Source organism: Perca fluviatilis, chromosome 11 (assembly GCF_010015445.1).
Source record: "Perca fluviatilis chromosome 11, GENO_Pfluv_1.0, whole genome shotgun sequence".
NCBI classification, from domain to species: domain Eukaryota; kingdom Metazoa; phylum Chordata; class Actinopteri; order Perciformes; family Percidae; genus Perca; species Perca fluviatilis.
This window is the reverse complement of record NC_053122.1, coordinates 5,237,370-5,259,623: the sequence shown is the minus strand read 5'-3', so window position 1 is coordinate 5,259,623 and position 22,254 is coordinate 5,237,370. Positions and strand designations below refer to the sequence as shown.

The 22,254-nt window shown below is 41.4% G+C and overlaps 1 protein-coding gene across 1 annotated transcript in view; it reads right to left on the bottom strand.

The window, feature by feature from the left end:
* Positions 1 to 22,254, bottom strand: part of adcy8 (adenylate cyclase 8 (brain)) — a 137,400-nt gene that overhangs the window by 76,869 nt on the left and 38,277 nt on the right. The window contains 2 exon segments of the mRNA XM_039816414.1: positions 1,896 to 2,026; positions 14,457 to 14,606. Coding sequence (XP_039672348.1) covers positions 1,896 to 2,026; positions 14,457 to 14,606 — 281 coding nt within the window.

Here is a 22,254-nt window from a genome sequence, read left to right as displayed (position 1 = left end):
TAAGGTCAGAAAATGACATCACTTTACTGTATAATGCAGCCTTTAAAACCAGGAAAAGACAACACTTGGGTCATATTATGATAATACGATATCTGAAATTTAAGACAACATCTAGCCTCATATATCAATGTCGATATAATATTGATATATTGCCCAGCCCTAGTTTGTAGGTGGAAGAAACGCGAGGCACACCGCATGGCCTTTTTAGTTGAAGACGCCCCGATCAGACAGAGCAAAGCCAGTTGTCTTTTTGATATTCTTGCTAAGCAATGACTGAATCACCTGTTCCCAGCCAATTGTTATTTTTCTGTGCAGTTAAACAATGTTGGGCGCTTTTCCGCTCTGAGTTGAAGGTTTTTTTGTTTTTAACGTTCAGATCGATGCTGCCACAAAAAGGGTTGAATTGGCTCGGTAACGTCTTACAACTTCTCCCATTGGAAAGGCGATCCCCAAAGGGTAAAAGTCCACATGGCCAGAAACATCTCATACCCTAATGCGGTGTGTCCATTGTCAGCGTAATTTCCCCACTTCCCATTCATTTCTATGAAAGCAGCCGTACAATGCATTCTGGTAGTGTTGCGGGGCCTCTGGAGAAGCGGGGCGTTGAGTCGCCCGCTCCTCATTCGGATAAAGTTGAATCCAGCCAACTTTATGCAAATGAGGAGCGGCCGGCACGACTCGCTGCCTCTCAAAAGCTGACGGAAATCTTTTAAACTGGCCGTTGTCAATCTGAAACGAAGACAGATTCACCAGCAACTGTATGGCCTATTTCTTGCTTAAAATTTTTTCAGAAACATGTTTCGGTGAACTATTTTCATAAAATACGAGATTGTATTCCGAACGAGCCGCCATTATGGTTGGTTTTAAAATTCGGGAGGAGCCAGCCCCACGTGACGCGTCCGTCCAATCAGCTGCAGCCATCACGGTTGTAGGAGGATGAAGCCTGTTTAAAGACACTCTGGGCTAGATTTATCAAGCCGTTTGCGCCTGTTTCCAGGCGCTAATTGGCTAATTGGACGTATCCGATGCGGGCTATTTACAAACAGGGCGCACTTGGGTAAAATCGCAGATTGTCTGCCACATGAGCAAGAAGAGACAAGTTGCGCTTTCAATATGCGTTCGTGGGAGGGTCGGGGGGAAAGTGGGAGTTCCACCCAAAAAGGTGGGAGGATAAGCGCAAAGTGCCCCTAATTATATATTCCGTGGTATTTACAAAGACTGTCAGTAAGAGCGCGCCTCTATTCTGCGGGGGAAATTCTCCGCCTCTTAAAAGCAGTTCTAAACCAGCTGCAATCGAGTTTCCTCGTAGACCTTTATGCCGCTGGTGAAATGGCAACAGTAATTTGAGCAAGACGAAGACATAGGCGAGGCTATTAGAGTTACTGGAAGAAATCAAAGATGAAATTGAATCTCCCACTCAGCGTTCACATCCCATTCCAGCAGTTGTTAAACTCCTCGCTACATTACAAATATTGGCATCAGGATAATTTCAAACAGTCATAGCATCAGCAGTGGGAATATCGCAGTCTGCACTAGGCCATATCATAGCACAAGTACCGCTTTGCTACAGCGCAATTTACGGTATAGTGGGCGGAGAAAGACGCTGATTGCCTGATGGGTGTCAGGGTTGATAAATACTACACAAAATGTGGAAGCATAGCGTGCGCTATTACCGAACTCGCATAAACGGACGCAGCGCAAACTGCGCTAGTGTTAGTAAATCTAGCCCTCAGTTTAAAAGCATGCAATGCTGGGAAGCAGGGCAATCACATCCGTGAAAACAACGCGTATATGGACTGTACCATAACCCTAACCCAACATATCTTGTGCCCACTTATGTGATTATTACTGCAAATGTCGACTACATTTCTAAAACCCATGTCTGGCGGCCTCACCTGACATTCTCGTAGCGGTGGATGTAGATTCTGTGAAACTGATGCTGGAGGTGTTCATCCTCTACATTTGTCATGTCGTTGATCATTTCCAAAACTACAAAACGTGGCAGGACTGATAACACCAGTCTCTCCTGTGGGGGAGAAAAAGCAATCATATTAATACTCTGAAGCAACGACAAAAGACGAATAATAATCAGATATTTGGATAATCTAAAAATGATATCATCTGTAAAACACCTGCACTGCAGTCATTTACCTTTTTTTTTTTTTTTTTACTTTTCTTTGAAAAAAGTGATAGTTGAGACGTCATTTTAACCTGTTTCCAATATTAACCCCCTGAGGTCTAAAAGCATTTTAACATTTCTCTTTAATTCACATTTTAAAGATATTTCTATATAACTGATGACCGTGTATTTCATATCAAAATGTTCACAACAAACGGCTTTCTGTATAGTGATACCCAAATTTGTTCCAGAGCAATGTGTAAAGAGATATTTTGGCCCTAAAGCTGAAAAGTTAGCTTTTTGAAATTTCTCAAATCTCTTGAGACAAACCTAAACTCAATTGTTTTGAAATAATTATTGATACATTTGAGGGTGTTTTGCAGTAAAGTGGAACTTTAAGTTAGTAAGTTTAAAAACTTGATATACAGGTCTGTAGATTTCCAAGACTTGAATGTTCTACAGTGACTAACACGGCATCAAGATTAAGAGCAGAGAGGAATTAAATGGAGACACAAGTCAAAAACTAAGTATGAAGCACGCAAACGAGTAAAAGAATCTTGTAAAAACAAATTACTTACATAAGTAAGGAATGATTTAAAAGATGACTGTGCCAGCCTAAGCTCCTGGAGCAGGATTTTCCAAAGCCTCCAGGCCCACAGAAAAAACACAACCAACCAAATCTGTCTCGTGTTTTTTTCTTTTTTTCAATGACGCAGTGCCACTTGGCAAATAAAGACAGATTTGGAGTGGGAGCCCATGCAGCGTCCCTAAGTAATTTTTGGCCTGGGGGATCTGCACTGCCGCCAAGCAACTGCCTCCTTCAGATACTGAATGCATTCAAAGCAAGACTCAAGTTTCTCTGCCTAGAAGTCCTGTCCGTGATGTCAGAACACAACATGCTAATGATCAAAAACCCAGCTGGACTGACAGAAAGACAGAGGGACACAGAATCTCGAATTGTCAGTTCATCTATTCTTGAGTCCTGAAACTTTACTGGTTGTAAACAACGATCTGCCACTGGGGAGGGGGGTCAATGCTTCACCTGTTCCCAAAACACAAAAACATGTTTCTTGTATTTATTCAGCACATTCTCATGAACAGGCTCGTACAATATTGTACAAAGATTTATGCACACCAATATATATGATATCTTACGAAAAAAAGGCAACCGCGGGCTACAGAACTTCGTGAGCTGTCACAAGACGATGTATCATCTCCATAGCAACGACTCTTTGTACTTCCGTTCTAACTTTTTGTAGCTGAATATATCATTTGTTGAGTCTAAAATAACGTTAGCGATGCTAAGTAGTGCTTGCTACGGTTGCATTTCTAGTGATGAATCGGCAAAAACAACGTTCTATTTCTCTGATTCAAGACTTTGTCCTAGCGCCGCTGGGCGCTCCCTCTCTTCAGTCACTCTCTAGCTCGCTCCACCACACACCCCGCTCGTGGGTGCTCAATGAGCCTCAGTCTATCTGCCATTTTCACCATTTAACAGTTTGTAACAGAAACAAAATGGATTATGGATATGCATTTTATTGTCTTGTAATGACTTCTCTATTGGCTGTAGAAACAGGAAACGTCTCTTACGTTGTAAAACCAGCCTCTGGAGACTCCACCAGCTGAGTCGCAGCGACACCATCAGCTGGTTTGAGTTAAGCTGAGACGGGCCGGTTCAGACCGCTGGTCTGAACTGGGCTTTAGGGCGTTTTCACACCTGAAAGTTCAAACCAAGGTCCGGACCAAGGTTCAAGTTTTTGAAACATTGTCATTTGATCCGGTAAGTTTGGATTTCACACTGCAGTTATGCAAGCGCACTAAAGACCTCTACGTGGCAAAACTACGTCCTGCCATCACCACATACGTGAGCTGCGTCTCCAGATACTTAGAATTGATTGGTTTGTTGACGGGCTTCACCGTCCTCTCGTCTCCTCTCTCTGTGTTGGAGTCTGACTGCTACTCTCCCCTACTGACTGCTACTCTCCCCTACTGACTGCTACTCGCTCCTACTGACTGCTACTCTCCCATACTTACTGCTACTCTCTCCTACTGACTGCTACTCTCCCCTACTGACTGCTACTCTCCCCTACTGTTTGCTACTCTCTCCTACTGACTGCTACTCTCTCCTACTGACTGCTACTCTCCCCTACTGACTGCTACTCTCTCCTACTGACTGCTACTCTCTCCTACTGACTGCTACTCTCTCCTACTGACTGCTATTCTCCCCTACTGACTGCTGCTCTCCCCTACTGACTGCTGCTCTCCCCTACTGAACTTTCTTTCTGGAGCATTTATTCCGAAACAAACTGAAACCTACCCTGTACATTTACTACCACTTAACAAGTAAACTGCTGTTGTATTCTCAGCTCTGATAGCTGACAGCTGTCTGCTCTGAGCACATTCACCGTCACACTCTCTCACATACAGGCCAAGCACCGAGCTATTCCTTAAAGGAGCTTCCCCGGTCTTGTAACACAAGGAGAGCCATGCCAGAGCTTCTTGTATTCGGTCCGAAAGTCCCAACCATCCAAAAAATGCTTTCACACTAGAAACGAACTGGACCGAGACCACCTCCTTTGATCCAGACCATGGTCCGAGGCACCTTTTCTCACCTGCAATTTTGGTTCGGACCAAACTGAAAAGTTCGAAAGTCCGGACCAAATGAGGTATGTGTGAAAACGACTGATATCGTTGTACAGTTTGGAGGACCTGTTGGACTGCAGCGTTTGATTATCATCAGCTTGCTAACTTGCATTGCCTTTATGTTGTGCTTAAAAACACATTTGTGCAGTTGAAGTGAAAAATATGATGTTTTTTTGCCCCGTTTGGCTCGTTTTTGTACCGTTTTCCAGCACAAAATGAACCTCCAACCTCAGTGAACTCAGTGGAGCTGCATGACGCCTGCTGAGAGCTCTAAAGAGCCTCTTCAAACCTCGAGCACCAGCGGAGAGGGAGAGAGAGAGGGAAAGGGAGGGCAGGAGAGAGAGAGAAAGGGAGGGAGAGAGGGAAAGAGCTGGGGAGAACAGGAGGAAGAGAGAGAGAGAGAGAGAGAGAGAGAGAGACAGCATCCTCCTCTGCTCCATTCACTCTTTACTAAAACAAACGCACATCTATCTTCATTCATCATTGTCACACTGAATGAAAAAACTATCCAGAGATGATGTTTCATCACTGCCTTCAGTCTAACTGTTGACACCCCCCACACACACACACACACACAAAGGAAAAAAACACTGCTTCTACGGGTCAAAAGTAATAATTTAAATAATGCAGCAATAGTTATCGAAAAATTTGAGACGCAAAGATTAATCAATTAGTTGTCCGCTATTAAATCAATCGGCAACTATTCTGTTCATCTGATTGGGCGGCTGCTCTGTGGAACGTGACGTCAGCTGAGCGTGTAAAATGTGAACGCTGTTTGTTTAGGTGGAGGTGTTTCAGCACTTGCTCTGTCCTTTTGACCTGGTATCTGTGCTGGAAAGCGGAGCCGTGTATCCCCAAATTAAGGTCCAGACAGACAAACACTCCAGCGGAGCGTTGCTAATGCTTCGGCTGCTGCATCGCAGACCAAAATGCTCCGGGCTTTGGTGCTGGAGACTCACTGCAAGAAATGTTGAGTTTACATAAGTCACACTGAACGTTTGCACCTCTGAGGAGCTCAGTCTGGTTTTTTACAGTAGAATAGAGCTCTATGAATAAATATTATAAAGAAATTGTCACAGCAATTTCTTTATAATATTTATTCATAGAGCTCTATTTTACGGAAGCGTAATGCATTCACTTGAAAACAAAAGCCCTGTTTTTACAAGTTCTCTATCTCGTTAACTAAGAGACTGAAATTCAGAAATACAAAAAATGGCTGTGAATTAACAAAAAAAAAATTCCTGTGAGAAGCTCATGCGTCATATTTCTGTTTTGCTGAATGACGCTAAAGGAGAAACTTAATGTTTCTGTGCTGCACCACAGAGAGTCTCCTGTCAATCAAACTGTAGCTACATAGGCGCCTTTGATTCCACTTATAATCACATTTGGATCTTTGTTTGAACAGAAATGTTTATTATTTATAATTTATTAGTTTCTCAAAACCTCAGGGGCTTGACGCGCCCTTGAACCTTTAACCCAAGTTGATACATAAAATCTGTCCAAAGCCCAGTTCAGACCAAAGATTCGCAACGAGACAATCGTTTTAGAACGTCGCAAGAAAAAGTTGCAGCGGTCTGAACCGGTCCGTTTCAGCTCGACTCAAACCAGCTGATGGTGTCGCTGCGAATCGGATGGTCGATAGGGCTGGGCACCGAACGTCGATACTTTTATGGCACCGGAAAAAATTTCCGATCCTATGAGTATTGAAAAATTATTAATCTTTCGGTGCCAAATTTTGGTTCCAAAAGCATCTGAACGCGTAAGCGCAAGCTTATCTGTCCTCTCTGCATATTGACAGAGAGTAGAGCTCCAACCGGATCGAAAAATTTTGAACGATGCCCAGCCTTACTGGTGGAGTCTCTAGAGGCTGGTTTTAGAACGTAAGATACGTCTCCTGTTTCAACACCTAATAGAGAAGTCAGCTGGTGGCGTCTCCAGAGGCTGGTTTTAGAACGTAAGAGACGTCTCCTGTTTCTACAGCCAATAGAAAAGTCAGTTGGTAAAGTCAGCTACAAACTGTCAGCTGGTCTGAATGGATTTTTGGACGGAGGCTCAACGAGTCAAGTGAGCTAGAGAATGACGGTGTCAGAATAAAACAGTGAATCAAACATGTGTTGTTCTGTTGAAACAATTCACATTAGCTCAAACTAACTCATAGACGCGGGAAGTAGGGGTGCTGGAGGTGCTGCCGCACCAACAGAGGGTGCGGCAGCACCCCCTGTTGGCAAACTGCGATAAAACCTGGATTACCCAATGGGCATTAATCATTATGGTGATAATTATCCAATCAGAATAAAATAAAAGTTGTTTACAACGAGTTGAGATTGAAACAGTGTAATTAATTTGTAACTGATCCCCGGTCAGATTGGGTTGTATCAGCGAGTGAAAGTGTGGAAAAGGGAGAGAAAGAAGCGGCTGCTATAAAAAATGTCCCGCGAATAAATTGCTTTTTTAAAAGAGCTGGGAATGACGAAGAGGAGGAGGTCGAGGAGCTAGCCAACGTTAGCTTGGAAGAATCGCTGGCCTTCTACCAGCTACACCCAGCCACAGCTAACTGTAGCTAATGTTAACTTTAGCGAAGTTGTTGTGGAAAAAGACAGAAATGAGGCCGTTCATCAGCATTACAGAACAAGGTAATGGCACCTTGGGTACCATCATCTCTGAAGACCCTGCACTATGGGGACTGATTACAGAGACCGTCCGGGAGGAAATTATACCCAGAGGGATATTAGCCTTTCAGTATCTTGGAGGGGGAACGAGGCTGGCGGCAGAAACACACACTCTCTCTCACACTGACCCGACACCTTCACAACGGTGAAACTGTACCACGGGAGTGGATTCTACAGTGGGGCAAAAACGTATTTAGTCAGCCACCAATTGTGCAAGTTCTCCCACTTAAAAAGATGAGAGAGGCCTGCAATTTTCATCATAGGTACACTTCAACTATGAGAGACAAAATGAGAAAAGAAAATCCAGAAAATCACATTGTAGGATTTTTAATGACTTAATTGGTAAATTCCTCGGTAAAATAAGTATTTGGTCACCTACAAACAAGCAAGATTTCTGGCTTTCACAGACCTGTAACTTCTTCTTTAAGAGGCTCCTCTGTCTAATGGCACCTGTTTGAACTTGTTATCAGTGTAAAAGACACCTGTCCACAACCTCAAACAGTCACACTCCAAACTCCACTATGGCCAAGACTAAAGAGCTGTAAAAGGACACCAGAAACAAAATTGTAGACCTGCACCAGGCTGGGAAGACTGAATCTGCAATAGGTAAGCAGCTTGGTGTGAAGAAATCAACTGTGGGAGCAATTATTAGAAAATGGAAGACATACAAGACCACTGATAATCTCCCTTGATCTGGGGCTCCACGCAAGATCTCACCCCGTGGGGTCAAAATGATCACAAGAACGGTGAGCAAAAATCCCAGACCCACCCGGGGGGACCTAGTGAATGACCTGCAGAGAGCTGGGACCAAAATAAGAAAGGCTACCATCAGTAACACACTACGCCGCCAGGGACTCAAATCCTGCAGTGCCAGACGTGTCCCCCTGCTTAAGCCAGTACATGTCCAGGCCCGTCTGAAGTTTGCTAGAGAGCATTTGGATGATCCAGAAGAGGATTGGGAGAATGTCATATGGTCAGATGAAACCAAAATAGAACTTTTTGGTAAAAACTCAACTCGTCGTGTTTGGAGGAGAAAAAATGCTGAGTTGCATCCAAAGTACACCATACCTACTGTGAAGCATGGGTGTGGAAACATCATGCTTTGGGGCTGCTTTTCTGCAAAGGGACCAGGACGACTGATCCGTGTAAAGGAAAGAATGAATGGAGCCATGTATCGTGAGATTTTGACCTCCTTCCATCAGCAAGGGCATTGAAGATGAAATGTGGCTGGGTCATTCAGCATGACAATGATCCTAAACACACCGCCCGGGCAACGAAGGAGTGGCTTCGTAAGAAGCATTTCAAGGTCCTGGAGTGGCCTAGCCAGTCTCCAGATCTCAAACCCATAGAAAATCTTTGGAGGGAGTTGAAAGTCTGTGTTGCCCAGCGACAGCCCCAAAACATCACTGCTCTAGAGGAGATCTGCATGGAGGGATGGGCCAAAATACCAGCAACAGTGTGTGAAGACTTACAGAAAACGTTTGACCTCTGTCATTGCCAACAAAGGGTATATAACAAAGTATTGAGATGAACTTTTGTTATTGACCAAATACTTATTTTCCACCATAATTTGCAAATAAATTCATTAAAAATCTTACAATCTGATTTTCTGGATTTTTGTGTTCTCATTTTGTCTCTCATAGTTGAAGTGTACCTATGATGAAAATTACAGGCCTCTCTCATCTTTTTAAGTGGGAAAACTTGCACAATTGGTGGCTGACTAAATACTTCTTTGTCCCACTGTATATTCACTGTCCACCGGAGACATTTATTGCGTTGCCTGTAAAGTGCTACCAACACACAGCAACGCATTTGTAGTAGGGTTTAGCGAGCTGCTGAGGGAGCTTGACTTTGAGGATTTGATCTGCGACTTTGCAAAGAAAAAGACAAGAAATTAGAACTTCTAAAGGTAAGCTATCTGTAAATTGAGTAGGCTAATATAATCTGTTGTGACCGTGTGACCAGATAATGTAGACATTTAGTTTAGTTTATTGAAATGCCATGCATATCAGACGTATTGCATTATTATTTTGTGATGCTGCTATAGGCCTGTGTGACTTAGTTGACACGTGCAGTGTTGGCTTTTGCAGTTTGTGAAGTTGCCAGCTGACTAAGTGACTGTTATTTTGCAACCTGCGCTCAACTGTGTTGTGTGATGGCATTGTTGTATCTTCAGTCAATAACGTTTCAGAATTACTATTGTGCTTTCTGCTTGGGTGATTTTTAGTGAATACTATATTGACATAGTCTTGAACCATACAATGCCTTGGTATGATTTAATTCATTGTAACATTGTCTTGTGATGTGTGAGTCAGATGGCAGTACTTGGTTTATTGAACTGGAAAGGCATACTTGATGCCTGCTCAGCTGGACTAGTCATTCATCTTCTTTTTTTTGATTATTTTTTATTCGATAGTGACAGTGGATAGACAAGAACGGGGGAGAGAAAGAGAGGGAATGACACGCAGCAAAGGACCGCAGGTCGGATTCAAATCCGGACCGCTGCAAAGGACTCAGCCTACATGGGGCGCAAGCTCTTACTGGGGGAGTTAGAGGCCGCCCCTAAGGCTAGTCTGTAACTTTAGAATTTGTCACATACTTCGCTGTTCGTTGTTCTGAGTTCGCTGTGCAATACGCACCGTACCATGTAGCCTACTTCATGGGGGGAGGCAGAGGTAGAGTGGTCTGCGCCCCCCCCACACACACACACACACACCCTCCGCCAGCACCCCCTGCAGAAAATGACTTCCCGTTCCTCTGAACTAAAATAACTGTAAAAGACAATTGACCCAGAACTTTTTTCATAATATAGCATTTAATTAAAGAGTCAAACTGCATGTGTTTTTTTTTTTTGGTGTTTTATATTGTCTCAGTTGGACATTTCTTGCAGTGTGCCAAGTGGACGGGGGCTGTGGTGTGTGTTTGCTCCACTGGACATGGTCTCTGGTTTGTGTCAGTGTCACATTAGCTTCATTAGTCATTAGCGCAGCTTGATTGTAGCCGAGAGCGAAAGCCCTGCAGCAGCTCACTGACAACGTATATCTTCACATTTCATTTAGATTGTGATAAAGGTTCACTAGACGACATTTGGTTCCTTCATGCTGCTTTTTCTTATCGTCGCTTATGGTGAATTTTTTTCAGTTTAAAGTAAATTCAGTGTCAGCGTCTCTAGTTGACCTATGTTCACAATCTGTGTTTCTCCACTCGAGCGTAACGGCTTTATTCCCAAACAATAAAGATCAGTTTAGACTTAAAAGACGCATAATTGCCACTAAGACTCCTTTTATATTCACATTGTGGGCATTTAGATGATACTCTCAGAACTTCTGCTGCTGTTGGGAAAATGAATCCCTTCAGAAATGAAAAAAAAAAAAAAAGTTTAGTTTAAAGAAACATCTCTTAAAGAATGGGCTCACAGTAAGAAAACACTGTTCAGAGGGACATCAGCAATGAAAGATGGGGGGGGAAATGGCCCCCCAATCCCAGTGGAATTAATGTCCTTGATTAATTACAGTATAACCAGTTGAAGATGCTGGACAGAATCTTAAAGGTCCCATATCATGCTCATTTTTATGATGAACACAGTTTTTACTAGAACATGTTTACATTCTTTAATGTTCAAAAAACACTTTTTTTTTCTCCTCATACTGTCTGTCTGAATATACCTGTATTCACCCTCTGTCTGAAACGCTCCATTTTAGTGCCCGTCTCTTTAAGACCCCCTCCCGGAAAAGTCCAGTCGGCTCTGCTTGGTCAGCGTTTCCAGGTCTTCCGCATCTGCGTTCTCTGAGTCTCTGCACCGTCATTACAGCCGGGGAAAGACTGTAACGGCACTGTAGCAGCAACTCCTACCTATATACTGTATAGTATAGTTGTGACATCACAACCATACAGGAAGTCCTGACGGCTCATTTAAAGGCACAGTTTCTGAATGCTGTGTCCATTTCTCTGTGGATTGAGCAATGTAATGTTTTCACAGTATTTATATAGCACCACAACCTGCTCTATAAACAGAATAAAAAAATTAAAATCCAACTTGTCTTTTTTTTTACAACATGGGACCTTTAAGTTACCTTTAACTTACCTTTGCTATTTTAATGTCAGGTTGGAGTGTTTCTTTTCAATGTTTTATCAAAAGAAAATACATTGGAACATTGAAATGTATTGTTACATGTATAATACAATAATCTCAAAGCACAACATTTATATTTATATAAACAAGTTACTTTTTAGCAGTGGTAAGAAATGTTTTGTTTTATATTTTGTTATATATTTCGTTGCACGTTTAAATTAAAATACTTATTTTAAACTCCAGAAAAAATAATGTATGTTAACTTATGATTTTTAGTAATGACTACTGCATCAACTTAAGGTTCTGTGTTAATACAACTTGACCTGTTAAGTAAAAAAAAAAAAATTGACAATGGGTCAACTAATTCAGGATGAGAGTGTAGATGTCATTGGTTGTTGTAGATAGTCTCAGTTTAATTAGTTTTCACTTTATAATCGTATGATTTTCTGAAAACTACGATGAGAGTAGATTTACATTACATGTGGTCATTTAATCCATTTTTCGAGCAGCTTTCTACTTGCACTTCCTATCCACATCCTTCCTCCTCTCACAGTCACACTTTAAGGAAGAAGACACACACACAGGCTCTAATTTGTTATGTGCTGTGGGCAGAAACGTGGCTCAGCTGTTCTACCAGGATGTTGACAGAAATACCAGGCCCTGATTGGTTCACATTAAGGTGGCCTGCTCGGGGTGGGGGACCCATCTCACTCCATTACAACCATCCCAGAGCTTATCAGAGCCGAACCCTTCCAGGAAACATGACGCTGTAAAAGCTTTCTGTGGCTTCTCAGAGTCCCACCGCTCACCACTCCGCTGCGTAAACATAGCTCTCTACGTTTTACTGTGTGTGTGTGTGTGTGTGTGTGTGTGTGTGTGTCCGTGTCCACTGAGCTGATGCACAGGCTGTGTGCGAGCAGCGGATCGATGCAGCAGCGTCCGTGTTATTCTCCTCTCAGCAGGCTCATTAACCGAGCTGCTAACGTTGGGGCCTGTCAACTGAAATCCATCAATCGCTCTGCTTCCTTTATCAAAGTCTCATCACACTGAGCTCCGTCGCTAAACAACAGGAAGTGAAAACACATGATTCTGTTATGTATTGCTGTATTGTTTGGGCTGCCGTGGTGGGCCAGCTATTGTTGGACGACATATATATATATATATATATATATATATATATATATATATATATATATATATATATAAAACATTATATATTTTAACTAGGGTTGGGTAACGTTTGGGTTTTTTTCCGATACCGGTGCTAAAGCGATAAAACGGTGCCGGTGACTGAACCGATACTTTTTTTTAAAAAGCACAAAACAACAAGCGGCAATATTAAAGAATGGCTTGTTTATTGCTAAGGCCATGTGGTCAAAATGAAATGATGTATTAATAATGTAATAGCAATAACTTATAACAAAAAAATATTTCACCAGTATTTGCTGTTAAACAAAAAACAACCACCAGATTAGAAAAGGGTATTTTACAATAACTTTGAATGCACCACAAGGCTTAAGGCTACCAGTTTCATGTGAACGCACCACCTGTGTTGTTTTTTCCAACAACGGCAGCTGCAGAATGTTACGTCCCGCTGTTGGAATCCTCTAAGGTCAAATACAGTCACACTTTACACCGTTTAACCCTCTTGTTGTCCATTTTCAAAAAAGTTTTTCTATATCAGAATTTTTTGTTTTTTGATTTAATTTCATAGCATTTGAAAAAAATAAATTATAAAAGAATGTTGTGACAAAAACGTCAAAAAAAAGCAGAAAACATGACATAAAAACTTTTTTTTATATAAAAACAAAAACTTCAGGATACGCTTCAAAAACGTCACGAAAAGTGACAAAAACATTGGGAAGAATGAAAGAAGTGTTGAAAAATACGGCCAAAACGTTAAAAATTATTCATTTTACATTTTGACCCAGAAAAACCAAAAGTTGCATGTTCGATGGACAGACAACACGAGGGTTAAACGTCAGCATTTTACCCGTGTTTAATCCAGCTACTAGCTAACGGTAAGCTAACGTTACCTGCTGTCCAGTGTGGTGTTCCACTATCTTTATTGTTACTATAACTGCCACTGTTCATCATTCCAACTGCTATAATTATTATGAATTATACATCTCTATATCTGTATCAGTGTCTGCGTCAAAACTGGCAGATACAGATGGCGCCCACAAAGAGTCTGGGTCTGTTTGAGGGTTCTGCCTAAAGTACGTTTTCCTCGCCCCTTGAGGTTTCTGCTTGTTTAAAGGGAGTTTTTCCTCGCCACTGTCGAACCAAATGCTTGCTCGTGGGAAATTGTCGGGTCTTTGTAAATTATAGAGTGTGGTCTAGACCTAGTCTATCTGTAAAATGTCCTGAGAGAACTCTTGTTATAATTTGATACTACAAATAAAATGTAATTGAATTAGTGTCACAGCGTCCCATCCAGCGATGCTTCTATTGCCTCTAACGTCCGTTTCGGAGCACCAGAGAGAAGCGCAGGCATTTCAGTGGCACCGAAATGAGGCACCGAAATCCGCGTTGCTATTCGGTCCGGTCGTTTAGGCGCCGGTGCCATATTCGCACTGAGTTTGGGTACCCAACCCTACTTTTAACCCTAAGAGAACAGACCTCTGGCAGTAGGAGGTCTTTGCTTACATGATCCTGTTACGTTGATCCAAAATAAAAACCAGAACAGCTAGAGCATTCATTCTTTTTGCAGCAGGGTTGTGATGATTTCATCCCGTTACGTGACATCCGGTCTAAAATGTGTGCGTGTGTGCCTGCGGTGGAGCTGGAGGAACGGTCAACGGACAACCAAAGTCAGTAGGATTCATCCCCTGGGCAACATTAATGCATGTACAAATAATATCCGAACAATCCGTCCAATAGTTGTTGTGCAACGCAAGCAGTTCTAATCTTTATTTATAAGTTATTATCTTTTGTCATGTTGTGGGCTCACCTGTCTCTGGTTCTCTGTCTCGAGTCGCAGCCGAGCCTCGATGCAGCGCCGCGTCTCCAGGAAGGCCTGCCGCTGAGCGCGGTCCGACAGGTAACTGATGAATATCCCAGCGGTGTTCATACACATGAACAACACAGCCTGAGCCGCTACCTGAAACACACAGAGACACACACACACACACATACAGAGGGTGAGATCACACAAACAGCTCGTTTTCTGTTGTTTTTTTTGTTGGTGGTGGTGGTTCATTTCAGTTCACAAAAGGCAGTTCACAAGCGAAGCAGTGGCTGTACACAAAAATCTCACAAGCTGCTCATTTTCTGAACACAGATCCAGTGACTTCACAAACCAAAAGGCAGCGGTAGAAGAAGTATTCAGATCCTTTACTTCAGTAAAAATACTAATACCACACTGTAAAGTAAAAGTCCTTCATTGAAAATGGTACTTAAGTAAAAATATGTAAGTATCATCAGGAAAATGTACTTAAAGTATTAAAAGTAAAAGTACTCAATGCAGAAAAATCCTCACATTTTAGAAACGAAACGATCCAACCAGTTGTGTGTTTAATGGTCTAATCATGTCAGCTGGACTTGTAGGCTGTTATATTGTTGGCTAGTTTACTTTAGAATAAAACACATATGTGTGTATATATGTGTTTTATTTGTTTTAATTGTGTAGTAACTATAGCTGTCAGATGAATGTAGTGGAGTAAAAAGGACAATATATCTCTCTGAAATATAGCGGAGTAGAAGTAAGAAGTTGCATTAAAAGACATTTCCGTACGGTTGTGATGTCACAACCAAATTATATTTTGGTAGAAAGTATTTATTTTATTTTCAAGGATAACCCCTTGAGATGCACCATCTCATTTTCGAGGGGGTCCTTTAAGATACAAAAGAAACCAACATCAAGATGGAGAATCATAATTAAAGTAAATACAGCACAAGACAATAACAAACATTTAAATACAACAACATTCACATTCATATACACGCACTCACTAACAATGCTCCCACAAACCTAATCCCTTCCCTTTAGCCCATACCATAATCAAAGTCAATCAGTGAGCCATCTGCGAAAATGCAAATACAGAATCAAGGTATAAATATGTTTATGCACTTCACTATCGCATGCAGGTACATAACTGCGAACATGTACAGTATATGAGAAAATAAAAAAAAAGGATCAGAAACAGGAAGATGTTTGAGAATAAGTAAAAAGAGATGATTTGAAAACATAAAAGGAAGTTATAGATCTGAGCAGGCGAGAGAGATTGTTCCAGTCTGATGGTGCTTTAAATTTAAATGCATGACGACCTACTTCTTTGTTAATTCTAGGTACATAAAAGAAGAGCTGATCCGTATGCCTTAAATTGTACTGTGTATTAAAAGAAATTAGAAGACATTTCAAATATGGAGAGAAATGAAAATAAATACACTTAAAAATAAGTAATAACCAGTGGAATTGCCTTCTTGACTTGGGAGCCAGCCAGTTCAAAGACTCATACATTTGGCAATGGTGAGTTCTATAAGGACATCTAAGCACAAATCTGCAAAGACTATTATAAAGTACAGAAATAGGACGAAGAAATGAATCTGTAGTATTCCCGTATATAGTATCGGCATAATCAATTATTGGAAGTATTAAATGAGTTATAATTCTTTTTCGAGCCTGTTGTGAAAAGCAATCTACAGAGCGATAAAGTGACTTCAACTGGCCATATATTTTCTTGCAGATTGAATTAATATGAGGTTTGAAGGAAAGCTGGGTATCAAGCCAAAGACCAAGATATTTATACTCTTCAACTATTGTTAAAGCAGTTTTATCAAGAAAACTAATTGACCAGCATTGTGCAAAGTGCAGATACAGTGCCGTTACAGTCATTCCCCGGCTATCATTGACGGTGCAGAGAGCGCAGATGTGAAAGACCTGGAAAAGCTGACCAATCAGAGCAGACTGGGCTTTTTTGGGAGGGGGGGCTTAAAGAGACCGACGCTAAAACGGAGCGTTTTCAGACAGAGGGTGATTAAATGTATGTTCAGACAGACAGTATGAGAAAAATTTTTTGTTTTTTTTACACTGAAACATGTAAACATGTTCTAGTAGAAGCGCAAAATACATGTATGAACCTGGAAATGAGCATGATATGGGACCTTTAAACAGCAGGCTCAGTTGATTAAAACTACTGGGGAGACTAGCATGGAAATCACCGTAACTGAATGTTGTGTGAACGGGGCGATCTCATGACCTCACGGTTCGTAACGTTCAGATGTGTAGACTCCTTTAAATAAACCAACGTCCTGAGGCTCTGTGACATGACGACATGAAAGGACTGTGCGTGTTATCCGACGAGTCATCGCGGCTCTGCAGAATGTCAGCGACCCTGCCATTTTGTGAGTAACTGTCTCAGTCCTGATTCACTTTTGAGGCAGTCTGATGTTGGCATGAAGCAAATTTGAAATCATTAAGGGGAAGACTTGCAAACGGCTGCCAGATTTAGTTTTCACAGCGTCTCCTCTGTCTACGTCCCCTCTTTCACACATTTTATGAACCACCTCATGACATATATGTCTGTTTACTGAAAGCAGAAGCTGCTTTTACAAGTGTTTGTGAATGAAATTGTGAAAAGATGACAGGCACCACGGATATCCGTACCAATTTGTGTGCCAATCCATCCAGTATATGTTGAGATATTTCACAGGAACAGTGGAAATATTTGCCTGCTGGAACAGTCAGGGAATCACACAAATCATAAGAATTAAGTCACTTTCATGACAATCCATCCCAAAGTTTAGAATAGTTTACAGCACAACCGCTTAGCTCAGTTGGTAGAGCGGGCGCACATGTGCAAGGTCCAGTGTTCAAATCCGACCTGTGACAGTTTTCCTTCATGTCTTCCCCCTCTCTCTCTCCCCTTTCATATCTCAGCTTTCCTATCCAATAAAGGCAGAAATGCCCAAAAATAAAAAAAATAAAATATTTTTTTCAATCTTCAAGCTTTTATTGTTGCTGTTTATGTTTATTATAGTATGAATAAGAAATAAACAGAAACTTGAATAATTACAGTAACAAATATATAAAAAATAGCTGTTTAGTATAAGAAAAAGGAGGCAAAATGCAAGTACGGCAAGACTGTTATTTCTCTTACGAGGGCCCGCCTGGGGCCAGTCACAGACCGATGGCATCTTTAATGTAGAGCCCAATAGGTTCTGGACAGACTCATGGATGGAATCGCGAAATTGAGAATTTAAAAAAGCTTTAAGACAGATTCCATAGAGCTGCACATTAAGTTAGTGCTAAAAGCTAACTGGAGATTTTAAATATGACTATATCCAAGTTTCCAAACGAGCCGCCCCGCTGCTATCTGTAAAACACTTCTAAAAAAAGACATTACAAAATAATTCCCTGTGGCTTAGGCCCGGTGGGCCACTGGGCTTGCAATACAGTGGTGGAAACCCTGTGTCACATGTAGTGTATCCTGAGCCGTATCATTCCAACAACAACAACCAGCGGTGGAAGAAGTCTTCAGATCCTTCACTTACATAAAAGTACTAAAACCACACTGTACAAATACTCTGCTAAAAGTAAAAGTCCTGCATTAAAAATGTTACTTCAGTAAACGTCTGTAAGTATCATCAGGAAAATGTAGTTAAAGTATTAAAAGTAAAGAAGAATCCTCCCATTGTAGAAAGTGTAAAGGCTCCAAACAGTTGTGTGTTTAATGGTCTAATGATCTCAGCTGGACGTTATATTGTCGGCTAGTTTACTTTATCAAACATCAACTACATGTGTAAAGTAACTAGTAACTAAAGCTGTAACAGATGAATGTAGTGGAGTAAAAAGTACAATATTTCTCTCCGAAATATAGCGGAGGAGAAGTAGAAAAGACTCAGGTAAAGTACAAGTACCTCAATTGTACATAAGTACAATACTTTCACACCTAAAAGTCCGGACCAAAGTCTGAACCAACGTTTGTGTTTAATTACATTGTATACATTTGATCCTGTTCTTTTTGGTTTCACATGGTTTCTCATCAGTCGTGCTCCTGCACAGTGAAGAACAGCTCAGAAAGAAAGCACAGCTGATGTAACACTCTGCAACATGAGTGTCCTGCTCAGCTGCACGGGGGGGGGGGGATTTCATCACCACCTCCACCTCCACCTCCACTCGGCCGGCTTCCTCCTCGCCTGCCAGAGCTTCACATGACGCAAGTGTTAAAACAGGTTGGCTGACAGATGAAAACCCTTCACTGCCTACACCTTACTGCTTCACACACACACCACACACACACACACACACACACACACACACACACACACACACACACACACACACACACACACACAGGCACACACACACACACACACACACACAGTCTGCCCTTTAAACTAGCTGAGGATGTTAAGTTTAACTTATTTTTTAGCCAAAATGATCCGTTTAGGAACCAGGGGTGGATCAAGGGGGTGGCTTCTGGGTCTCTAGCCCCGACTGTTTTCTCAGGAGCACCCAAATCTTTGAAGGGTTTTTTAAATACCTTAAGCTTTGTGTCATTTTCCCCCTCGGTCTCTCTGACTGGACCAACAAATCAATGCAGCATCCCTACCTATGTTATGGAACTTAAAAAATAGAAAACATCAGACAGTTTTTGCCTTTCTTTAGGTGTCAGGAGTGAAAATGAGTCATCCTCAATATTTGTTGTGTTCTGGTTTCAGAATGATGAAGACAGTTGGAGAACATTTAGATACAAAACAGAATGTAAAAAAAGAGACAAAATCGTTGAAAAAAGGACAAAAATGTCCTTTTTTCGTGAAGTGTCGAAAAAGTGACAAAGCGTTGACATAAAGCGCTGACAAAAGCATAAAAAAAGTGCCAAAAAGTGGCCAAAAACTTTGGAAATCGTGAAAACCATCAAAAAGCATAAAAAATGTCCGGGAAAAACAGTTGAAAGCCTAAAAATAAAGCTTCAACAACATGTTTTCTCAAATGATGAACAGATTTTTAGGCATCCTGTTAAAAATAGTGCTATTAGCTGCCATAAATGGAGCATGCACCCCTAGACTCCCTGTTAGGAACGGTGTTTATCTATTCTACAGTATGCAACTCTCAAAGGGGTGAGGTGTGAGCCGATGGTGTAATCACAGTCACAGGCGAGTCTGGGCAGGCCCTGAGCATCTGCGACTGTCTCTAATGTCTCTCTGTCTCTATCAGAAGGTCACTGAGGACAGTTTTTATTACCCCCGCAACGAGCAGACTGTACTGTTTCTGTAAGCAGCTGATAAGGTTGCCGATCAATAAATCGTGATAAGGTGCCCAGGTGAGGAGATTTCTGGCTTTTAAAGTGCATCCTCTGACAGGCGATGCTAGATTATCAGCTGGTTAACGTGGGGGGGCAGCAGGCAGCAGCCCTGCGGTGCCAGAACACAGTCTTTGTTTGTGGAATATAACAACATCAGGGCAGGGACCATATGTTTTTGTCCCTGATTCAATTATTTCACGATGCATGGGCGCCGATTGGATTTGTGTAGCATTTTTCATTTATTGCGATTTGACAGTATTGAGTATTGGGATTTTCTTTTCCTTCTTTAACAAAAACAAAAGTTCAAATAATACACTTCTAGAGACACTATATCGTGAGACATTTCTAAAAACTAATTGTTTTCTAAGAATGCACATCACATGTCAGTCAGTCTGACATAGTTATGTACTGACTGACTGACTGTTTACACTGTTCACTGGCTACATCAGCCCATATGCATAACCCCTCCCTCCCTCCTCCCCCCAGCCTGGACTGAGGTCTAACTTAATACTTGAACAATGGCTGTAACCCTATTACTTCAAACCTCTAATATTGACTGTTGATTTGTGTCTATCCTACTGTCTACTTTATTCCCTTCTAATGCCCATATTTAATGCTGTCTTTTTTTAAACTTTATCCTTGCACTGCTAGAGTTTTTATATTACTATGTCTACTACATTCTTCATTCTCTTATTAACCTTCCTTACCATGCAGCCTGATCACACAGTCCCTGCCCTGTCACTGCAAGCCTCTCATGCTTATACATCCCTTATAGTACATTCATGTGGATTTTTTATTTAGTATATTTTCTTTTATTGTGCATATTATTCATGTGGATTTGTTATTTTATCATCCTGTTTATGATGTCTGTGTGATGTCTGTAAGCTACTGGGACCTTGAATTTCCCCTTGGGGATCACTAAAGTATCTATCTATCTATCTATCTATCTATCTATCTATCTATCTATCTATCTATCTCTCATTGGTAAAGAAGAACATAACATGGATTTTCTGCATTTTCTGCTTTCCGTCTGTTTTGCTGGAGACGGATATGATGTAGTCGCCGTCAGCCGTACCATATGAACAGAAAATATTTAGGTAACTCATTGGACTCATTACATTTTAAAAATCGTCGATACGATACATGCTATTTTAAATTTTTTCCCCCACCCCTAAAGAACATGCACCTCTGAAGCACAAAATGAACTGACATGATAAAAGGCCATGATGGGGTCACTGTGTCAACATTTTGGTTTAAAGGTGCCCTGCCACACAAAACCTTTTTTAATTGTATTTTTTTTAAATCTGTGAGGTCCATATGTGTTTGTGTTATGTGGTGAATGTGAAAATGAACTGCTAGCTCCTCTGTCAGCTCTAGCCACTGGACAGAAATAAGCAGAGAAATCAGACCAATTACAACAGCTGGTCAGTCTCGAACCAATATTGAATATAATCAAATCGAATTGGGACTTTGGGAATCGGAATCGCTTCAGGAAATCAGTGGCGATACCCAGCCCTAAGAGGTAGGCAACTAAAATACTCTGTACAGCAAAGCATGTGGACACCTGAACATTACACAAGGTTAGCATTAAGATGTTTCTATAGGAACCAAGAGGTCCAAAGCAAACAAAATGCAGACCAAGTGCACAAAAATATGTGGATAGAGGTATCTGGTCTGACACACACACACACACACACACACACACACACACACACACACACACACACACACACACACACACACAGACATAGTGCGTGGCACTATCTTTGTGGGGACCTGTCATTGACATAATGCATTCCCTAGCCCCTAGGTCCAGCATTTTGGCCCCACAAAGCTGTCCAGACCCCATAAGTATACTGTATTCTTGGTTTTTGGACCCCGCGAATATAGTTAAACAAGAACACACATACAAACACACACACACACACACACACACACACATTATTCACCACTGAAGCTGCTACAAAAACATCCCACTACTTTCCCGTATAAATTATAAATTGCGGCTTAATCCAGTGTTTTATGGTCAGACGGAGCTGTTCCGAATATGACAAACACACCGTTGGTGACTCAGCTTCAAAGCTTATAAAACCACTTGCTCTCCAAAAATAAATAAATGTCAAGACAGCTTTATTATTCCAGGATTTTCGATGGTGATATTTTCTCATTTATTTTGTTTGAGAATGTGACTTGATTTTTGTAAGTGAAAAGGTATCTCTGCAATCTAAACACAGACGTGTGTATTTAAACACTTCTTTTATAGCTCTCTCTTGCATTAAAGAGAGACAAATCAAAGTGATGGTGACGCCCGTTTCTTTGCTTCCTGTCTCGTTTTTTTCCAATTTTTTTAGGAAGAGAAATTGCTCTTGCTCTTATACTCGAGGCGGAGATGTGTCACAGAGATAAAAACCTCAAACAGACAGTTCAGCATCCTCTGTCGCTGAGAGAGAAGCTCTCAAGTGCTCTGCCGCTGTTTTCCTCAGCAGTAAAATCGCTGCACTA